At 36.0% G+C, this 10,162-nt stretch overlaps 1 protein-coding gene across 1 annotated transcript; it reads right to left on the bottom strand.

Moving 5' to 3' along the window:
• Positions 1–250: 250 nt before the first annotated feature.
• Positions 251–8,202, bottom strand: LOC138019206 (uncharacterized). The gene is made up of 4 exons (XM_068865914.1): positions 7,897–8,202; positions 5,736–5,808; positions 2,802–3,230; positions 251–1,866 (listed from the first exon to the last, which is right to left on the bottom strand). Exons 1-4 carry the CDS (start codon positions 8,122–8,124, stop codon positions 1,673–1,675), a joined length of 924 nt encoding a protein of 307 aa, XP_068722015.1. The 5' UTR covers positions 8,125–8,202; the 3' UTR covers positions 251–1,672.
• Between the last annotated feature and the right edge of the window lie 1,960 nt (positions 8,203–10,162).

Raw genomic sequence — 10,162 nt, 5'->3', positions numbered from 1 at the left:
CCTTACAGTCACTTCTAGGTGAATTTCCCTGAAGAATTGCTAGTAATTCAGTCCATTGCAACATTCTATTCTGCAGATCATGTAAATGCAAAAATTTCAAATTTCCTTTTACTTTGCAGTTTGACTTTTGGTACTTTCCAAGAGTACTTTTAAGAACAACCCCAAATAAGCCCTTCTTCAATGCCCAATCACTTGAAGCAAATGGACCCTCTATATCCACAATAAAAAAATATTATAAACAAACACAAAATGATTTTCACAGTTTTATTGACCTGATAAAAAGAAAATGTGTACTACATGTATTAACCCAATAGTCCTGCACACAAAAAACAACACATTAAAAGCTCAAAATATAGTTTGAGGAAGGTAAAAGAATTTGCATCTCATTAATTCCATACAGTGTAGTTTCTCAAGAAAGAGGTACTACTGGTATGTTATTTTCTTTGCAGGAACATTAATTTTGTACAGTATTATAAAAGCAGAGCTTTTAGGATAATCCAGAGCAACAACAAAAAGAAGAAATACAAATACATGTACCTAGTTTGCCAACACTGTACAAAATGCAATTATAATATAATTCCAATGTGATAACAATATTACCTTATTTAATTGCCTATCTTAAATAAATACATTTTTGTAATCCTGTTTTTTAGCCTTTACTGGCACTTAAATAACTCCTTCTTCAAGAGCATAACACAAACAAAAATGCAAGTTTGTGGACAATAGAAATTGACAGACCACAACATGCTAACATATTATTCTTGTTAAAATTCTTTATTTCATTCATAAACAATGTGAAAGCTTTTTATCTATTAAGGAATTTAAAATCATGCTCTATAATGTATCAAAAAGTCCTTTTTCTTGCAAAATAATCTGAAAATGAATACCAAGCTATCTCAGATACTTTGTTGATTTTTAAATTCCATCCTTATCCGACATGGCAAGACTGAGACTGTGTTTAGATTTTGTGATAAATTCATAGTTCACTCTTTGACTACCTGTGAGTTTACTTTAGCTTCTTTTCCAGTGCCAGTCCAAGTGCAAAAAATTAGTTTCACATGAAAAGCTGAACCATAAACACCTTATTAAACAACTTCATATTCAGACTCATACTGCAAAAGAAGCTGAATTGAACTCTGAAATGACTCACTAAGAACCCTTTCTCCAGCTTTTGAAGCGTCACTTATGATCAAAACACATTCTCGTTAACCCTATATGTATGTTCAGTTTGCAAATTTCCTAAATTTGTGGGCAGTGCCTGAAGTGTCTCCTTAAGAACGGTGCCTACTATTGTTATTGCACATAGTCATTCTGTGCATCTCAAGATACTTGGGTTTCCCATGGGTGTTGCTTACTAATACAGGGATATTTCTGTGTGGTTTAAAACTATGCGGAGAAAGTTGAACTTAGCAAGTGCTCTTGGTATCCAAAACGAAAACTGGGGGTAACCATTTTTCAGAATGAGAAAATTTAAGCTTCAATTTGAAAAAGAATGCCATACATTGCATTGTATTTTAAAGCTTTTTACAAATATTTTTGATCAATTATCTTTGAACAATGCGTGGTTACCCCCACTTTTCTTTTTATTTCAATAACAAGTACTTGTTAAGATCTGCTTTTCCTGTGTATTCATACACCCCACAAAAATATCTTTCATTAGTAGGCACCATCCTTAAACATTACTCTCTTTCAAATTAACCAGCCCCTCTGTAATTTCTGCCAGGGATTTGTCGTCACTTGTGGCTGGGTCATCTGCTAGTGTCTTTGCCAAACACTTTGTCACAGCTTCCATTTGTTTCATCACCAGATGCATGGTCCGTTCAGTGGTGTCCAGTCTCTTCTGAAGCTCAGTCAGATGCTTCTTAGCTGATTATTAAAAGTGGCAAACAGTTTTAATTAGAAAACAAACTGAACCTCCTAAATCAAGGAATGTTCATTTCTATGCATTCAAATTATGAGGAAAGGTAAAAGGAAAGGAAAGGAACTTTATTTGTCTCTAGTCATTCTAGTGCTGTTGCACTAATTGGGGACACTGTAGACTGAAATTAACAATTAATGCAAATCAACTTGTCAAATGTTGGTTTTTAAGGAGAGGGGAACCCGAAGTAACCGGAGAACCTCTCAGTGCAGAGAAGAGAACCAACAAACTCAACCCACATGTGACGCAGATTCTGGGAATCGAACCTAGGCCACACTGGTGGGAGGCGAGTGCTGTCATCATTGCACCATCCCTTGGTGGGAGGCGTGTGCTCTCACCACTGCGCCTGATTCCTGCACCCCATTCCATATCTTAATTTTTTTTTGCTGCTTGAATTTTTTACAGTATTATATGTATATAAAATATATATTTTTAAGTTTATCATAATTATATTAAGATAATTTATACAATTTTTTGTGTGACAACATTTTTCAAATACAAAATTAATGTACATTTGACTCATCGCAAGAGAAATGGTGGTCAATAAAACTAAAGATTATTAACCTTAACCAACCTGAAAAGACAGTAGGTTCACAATGTAACTTGGTAAACTACGGTTAAATTTATTAACGACATTTCACCATAGTACCGGTAAATTACTTAGCAAAGCAAACATTTAAGTGTGACCTCAGCTAATATCTCCAAGCCTTTAATTACCGGACTGTTAGAGTAAGGGATGTTTGGACACCAATTTTGAATGCGTATAGTTCAAAACCTTTTTCGACAGCACCCCAAAATATCATGATGCAATTTATAAAGGTCAGGTGCACCACATCACCAAACTAGTACCACCCAGCTATTGCTTGTTCTTAATCTTCCCTACCTGGCTCAACTCCTGAGGCTTTACTCTGGAGAGAACACAATTGTTTCAGACGATGACCTACACCTTGGCAGACAGTTGACAGGTCATCCAGTTGGGTTAGAGTGTTAACAGGCCTTTTAAGTGCATCAAGGGCCACAACATGCGGACAATCAGGGTAGTATTCTCGGTGACCATCCATAGGGTCATCCCCGGGTTTCCACATTTTAAGAGTTCCCTTGCACTGGAAACATTTTACAACATCATCGACACCAGTGAACACAAAACCTGCTCTTGCCAGTTCAAATACATTAACAGAACTTGTGGATGGCCAATACATGTAGGTTCGCACTCTATTTCCAACTAATGTCATATCTTTCAGGTCAGAGGGTAGATCAGCATTATCAAGTGATTCAGTTTTGGTTTCTTTGTTTGTGGTATGCACTGGTTTGGCTGAAAGGTGAATATTGAACTTGTGGTAAGTCAAATTACTTCCACCAATTACCACTGTTATACAAGAAAACAATATGAATCATACTACTTTTTTTGCTCCAGAAGCAATTAAAAAAAACAACTCTTGTTTACTTTTCAAAAGAACAAAAATGGAAAATCTCAAAAAATAAACATGAATAGAAGATTGTTAATCTTCTAAAATCACACAGAAAAGAAAACCAACATTAACAAACTATTGTGTCTTAAAATGAGTTATCAAAGAAATGACAAGCAGATTAAATAAGCCATACATTCCCCCTGTTACATGTATGTGCACATTAAAGCATTACTTTCAAGTGTGATTAATATAAGGAAAAGATGTCCTGATCAGAAGCAGAATTACAGTATACAGTGCAATACTGTATTTCACTCAATTGATAAAAAAATTAATGAAGAAAATCTCTCTGGAAAGATTAGAAGACCTGGGAATGAACTCGTTTTAAAAAATCTATAATCTTTCAGTGCATACCACAAACCATTGGAAATTTGAACTTGGCAAGATATAAAAGTGTGGATCGTGTTCTTGAAACTCAGGTTCAACATTGCAACTTGTTATACACAATACAACACAACACAAGCCTTGATGAATTTTTTGACACAACAGATACATGTATCATCCCAACTGGATACAACCTGCCAACTTCAAGCCTGAAAGATTATCTGGAAACAACGAACTGGGGGAATGCAGGCTGTTCAAACAAGATGATATTTGCCTACACAAAAAATATAGTGCAAAAACAGTTTTTCTACATCACTGGGCTAATTCCTCCACTCACAGCAGAGAACACTGCTGTGGGGTGAATGAATCTGAGGGAGACAGTGTGACTAAGTCTAAGGTTACTGGTCTCGAGAATGCTAAAGTAGATCCCCTGGTTACATCCCTGCTGACAGACCCCTTAATGAAGTTGACCTGAGTGGGTACTCCGTAGTTCAAATACTTAATGGATACATTTGTACAGCAGAAAGCTCAATAAAATGACTCTTGCTACTTAGATTCTCCACTATGTCATGTTTATTTTTTTCCTTTAGGTGGATAAACATTACTGCTTGCTGAACTATAGGAATTATTCCAATGTTCCTTTTTCATCCTCCCACATTGCATCATTCTGTACAAGTAGTTAAGATACATTACTAATTATTGTAAATTAGTGTCTTTAGTTGAAATCTCTGTCATAAAATTTGAAGAATGAACCTGACTACTGACCAAATTGGGCCAGATGTGACATGATTACCAGCACCTAGTTTTTTTATCCCAACATTAAAGGGGTACTATGATCAAAAAATCACTTCTTTTTTCTATAAGTCAGATTTTGTAAGTGTGTCTGCTTAACATCTGCTTGGCAAAATTTTGGATTTCACGGTCAGCCATTACTCACGTTCAAAACTGACGACTGGATCTCAGAGGGTTGGATCTAGGGAAAAGTGACGTCATACATTCAATAGCTTAAAGTTTTCAGCATGAAAACGCAGTATATCTTGTGTGCAAAACACAAGTTTAAAAATCTGAACATCCAAAACTCCTGTGCTGCATATTAACTCAGTCACGTACAAACGCATTGCATTCTCATTTTCTCCTGGATTCAGCTCTCTCAGGATTTTTCAGTTAAAATAAACAAGTACCTTTTTGAAATTAAGGTGTAAAACCTGGGTCACTTAGTGTTTGGTTAAAATAGTTTTGAAATCAAAAGGAAAAAAGATGTGATTTTTTTTATAATAGTATCAAGATTTATATAGTATCAAGTATCAGTATTTATATAGTATCAAGATTTATACAGACCTCTCAAGATTTATACAGTCTTAAAACCCTCCAGACTTGGCACCTGTGACCCTCCCAGTTTGTTTGTCCACTTGCCCCTCCCCAAATTTCCCCTAAAGTCCCCTTCCCACTCCACTGACTAAAGGATTGCCACATTTGGGTGACATAATCTTATTTGATAGTTGTAATAATCTTAAGGACGGTGCCTACTAATTAACAATATTTTTGCCCCGGTGTGTGATTATGCAGGAACTGTAGATCTTGACAAGTGTTATTAAAATCCAAAAAGAAAATTGGAGGTAACCACGCATTTTTAAAGATAATTCATGAATAATATTTGTAACAAGCTTTAAAATACAAAACAATGTATGGCGTTATTTCTCAAATTAAAACTTAATTATCTCTCAAAAATGCATGGTTACCCCCAATTTCTTTTTGGATACCAAGATTACTTACTAAGATCTACTTTCTCCGGATAGTTTTAAACCGCGCAAAAATATCCCTGTATTAGTAAGCGTCACCGATAGGAAATCCGAGTATCTCAAGATGCGCAGAACGTATGCGCAATAACAATAGTAGGCACCGTCCTTAAGTCATTTCTGAAAATTCCTTTGAAATGGGAAACCTTCCTTCAGAAAAAAAAATCAGTATCTACATTGTCTTCCTCACGTTTGGCCAGAATGAGATGGAATTGCACAGGAAATCTTTACCTTCCTCCTCTGTCATAAATGTCTGGTCTTTTTTCTTTTGCTCTTCTGCAAGCTTCTTAAGTCTTCGACGTCTCTGAAAGAAGAAAATCATGAAATTAGCATTTGCTTTTCCTGTGACACTGACTACAAACTGAATTTTCAGAGAAGAAATAATACCAGACATTCTGTATTTATTTAAGAATTCTATGGAATATCCTGATTTATTTGTTCTTTGCATATTGGTAAAAGAGTGTCGGTATGAATAAAGATAAGCCAACGATAGTTGATTATCCCAAGCAAACCCAGTTCTGACAATTCACTATTTTCACCAATCCCATAATGCACAGTTCTTTTTTAGGGTTATGGCATTAATTAACACGTTGGCAATCCACTTCCCTGAACCATGATACATTCCGAAGAGTACATGACTTGTATTGTTTTTATGTAAAGACCCTCGCTCCCAAAAATTATGGGATGGGGGAAATAGCAAAATGTTATGTAAATAGCTGGTACCTCCAATTTTAGCCGTTTTGGCAAAATTGGGAAAGAAAGGTATCACTTGCAAGGAATTGATATTTTCCTGAAAATCTCCATTGAAATTAACCAATACATTGAACACATTGAAATTAACAATACATTGAAATTTACAACATTGAAACAATACATTGAAAGTAACCATTTACCAGAACACTACTGTATGGTAATTTCTTTTCCACGCCCTTATTCCTAGGAATGATCATGTCCAACTATGTTTCTGCATTCCAGTGAGTATTGTATTGCAGCTTTGTTTGACAGTTTTTAACAGTACCGTTTTATCTGTGATTTTTACTTTACTCCTTGTCATATCATCAAGTTTGTAACTTTTCCTAAATGCAACTGAAACAAAATTCCTTCATCACTTTGTATTTTACAAATTAAATATTAATTACCAGTAATGAATTTCAGAACAACCTAATAAAACTTGATGTGAGGACAGAATTAAAATAACACACAACACTCAGTGAGTATTTTATAATCAAGGCACTCCAGAACAAAAGTATCTTGAACGATTTTCAAATCCTAGTACCAATGTGCACAGTTTTTGGCATTGTGCCAATAATACATCACAGGGTGTTACTAACTTACTTAACATTCAATTTCCCACCTAGCACTGATATTATAAAATAACATTTTGCAAGCCCACTCATCATTTTGTTTAATATTTCAAATTTTGTCCATTTGTCATATTCTTATGCAAATTTCAATGGGTGGAGGGAACAATAGAGATTAAAATGCACCACTTAAAATAAAGTTTGCATATTTGCTGATTAAAGTATGATTGACAGAAAAACATATTGCACTTGTTTAGTTGAATGCATACAGTACAAGTGTTAATTAAGATACAAAGACAATATTATTGTGTTTAATATATTCAAAGCTCATGAGTGAACTCTGCAACACAAAACCTGAAACCCTGCCATTATCTGGGCACCTGTAAGCCCTGTAAACACACTTTGCAGCCAAGGTGTGGTTCAAAAAGCTAGTTGATACTTAATAATTTACAAGCTTCAACATTGAAATTTATTTCGTGACAGTGACAAAAATTGAACTAAGAATTCTACAGAACATTCAGAATAGACAGATAAATCTGAACAACATAACTTGACAACACAAAAGTAAAATCTCAACATAAGAGGTTAATCAAGTTTTTCAGTGAACCCTCTTGATTATAAAATGCTTTAACAAACACTATTTTTGAAAATTTACTCCACCCGAGGTATAATATCTGACAACAAATGCAACCAGCGTAGCTTTTCTTTTCTTAAAAGCATAGATGAAACAATGCATTTGCCCAATCACTGTGACAAAACTGTACTTCAAGAAAAGAGCTGTTTAACTTTAATTTTTTGTCCGTCTGTTTATGGCTTAATGAGAGTTTTGGCAGGTGTGTCGAGAACACAAATGAAGTCAAAAAGCGACGCAAATAATTTTCAACAATTAAAGAGAGCGAAGTAAGCTTACAAGTTGAAAACGGTACCTAATTTATCTCTCTAACCAACAGAAATTCGATGCGTTTTTTGATAGGTTTGATATAAATTTAAGTTTATTTACACGGCAGTCATGTAACTATCCGTAAGCTGATTTACCATTAGTTAAAATAAGGAATCATTAACGAACGGAAGGCGATTTGAATAATACTCACCCTAAATAACTGCACGGCAAGGAACAAACCGAGTCCTGGGAGAACATACTTCCACGGAACATGATAGCCAAAAATGTGGAAATCTTTGATAGCTCTGAAAATCTTCCCAACGACATCTGCATGGGGCTTAACGTGTTTTCCATACGCTGCTTTTATCTTGGGAAAAAATATCGCTAGAACGACACCTAGTACCGCTACAATTAGTAGCTTTGTTTTTAACTTGGCCATTATGGAAATTAAACAGAGAATGGAAGCCCGAGCGAGCTCCTAAGAACACCTCGTCAAGTGCAGAAATGGAGTCTGTTATTGTCATGGCTGTTGTTTACATGCGACAGAGCATGCGTGATTCGAAGCCACAGGCACGTGCCTATGTTGTCTCATTCTGAGGTATCCAATGCACATTGAGAGTGAAACCACAACGCAATTGACAACTCAAAGACAGTTAAAAACTCGCGGTAAGCTGTGTCAAGATGTTATATACGTTACTGTCACGTAATAATTGTCCGTTTCTTTGATTTGGTATGGGGTTTGTATGTTGACATATAACTTTATTCAGTTCTTATTTTTCCCACATTATGGCCCTTAATCACATGGCGGCATTGTTGAGTCCCGAGGAATAACTTTTGTTTTCCCCCACCGAAACTCTTTCCCAAGCATTTCAACTCGAGGCTCGGGATACGAATTCTATAGACCCTTTGCATATATGGTGCCTAAATTTGAATAACAATACAGTACTTTGTACATCATTAGCCTCGTACTTATGTTTCTAGACAAAGGATTTTTCACTGCCATTTATGCAAAGGGTCTATTGTCTATGGCCCTTTGGTACAAATGAGGCGAAGAATATTTTCGGAACTGGAGCACCTACTCTTCTTCCATGTCCCCAAATTTTCCCTTTCCACAATTCAAAAGGAGCAAGATTCCAGGTAAAGGAGGAATAATCAAGGATTAGTGAGGTGCGTTCGAATCCTGTCTTGTCATCGACGAGGCATTTGAAAGTAGTTGTATATCTTGGGGAGAATCCTTTGTACCCTTTTCTAGTATTAGTTCAGTAATGAAGGTATCTCAATACAAGTATTTTGACTGTTATCTTGTTGCTAATAATTTTTGTTGAAAAAAATTATGGAATACATGTCATTTAAGCAATAGAGGACGTTTTCGTGTTTCCATAGCCTCGTCTAAACACGAAGGGGAGTTGGGAGAATTCGAAACAGTTATCCAAACCCGAGACACAGTCGAGGGTTTGCATAACTGTGTTAAATTCTCCCAACTTCCCCGAGTGTTAAGATGAGGCTATGGAAACACGGAAAAAAGTCTTCTATTGCTTTTATAAAATATTTCTCAAAGATTATTCGACAAATGATGGAAACAAATGAAGGAAAATTCTTGATTGAAACATATTTTCTTGATACACGCTCATATTTCCTACCAGCCAATCAAAACGCGCGTCTGACGGCATATAACCAATCAAAATTCGTGTGATGTCACAGCCGTGTTTCCATACTCTCATCTAAACACAGCTATTGACCAACGACAATGCGCGTACTATCTTAATTGTTTTATAAAATGCAATAAGAGTTTTGTGACAGGGTATTTTCGAACGGTCACTCCCTCCAAGACTCCAACTGGACTTGAGCCATAACACTATCACGTGAGACCGAAGTTATTTGTGCCTGTGCCAGAACAAGACCTATATGGCGCCCAAAATTAACGCTTAAATCATATGGCACCACGATCGATACCCGAGAGACATTCCGCCACATTGACACGATTGGAATGTGTTTTCCTCAAACGCAACAATAACTTGTATTGTTTTGTATTTAAAGAACCCCCAAAACCTATTGCATTATTGGATGTGGGTAGTGAATTGCTTGGCGCCTTTTGTACGGTGGTCAATGTTAAAAACAACAATAAAAGCAAGGTGATACACGGTAACACCAACCCGGTAGGGCTAACACATCACGCATGCTCACAACCATTTCAACTGTCAATTAGCAGCCATGGACAGCTTTGCTTTTTTTTTCGTGAAAAACACAAACTTCTTTATTCACAAGATAAAAAAACTCCTATTTACAATCATCATAAGAAAAAATAAAGGAAAATCAAACACAAAGTTCATTTGGAAGGCACAGGACTCGGGCTGGTTTGTCTGCGAGCAGGAGGAACCTCGCATTCTGACATCTTCGCTGAAGCCCGCCTCATAGGTTTCTTGCCAGTTTGTAGTTGCACACAAAACTTACGTTGAACCTGATAAACAAAATGAGCC

The sequence above is a fragment of the Montipora capricornis genome, chromosome 10 (assembly GCF_036669925.1).
Source record: "Montipora capricornis isolate CH-2021 chromosome 10, ASM3666992v2, whole genome shotgun sequence".
In the NCBI taxonomy this organism is placed as follows: domain Eukaryota; kingdom Metazoa; phylum Cnidaria; class Anthozoa; order Scleractinia; family Acroporidae; genus Montipora; species Montipora capricornis.
The sequence above is the reverse complement of the archived record's forward strand: the minus strand, read 5'-3'. Positions and strand labels throughout refer to the sequence as shown.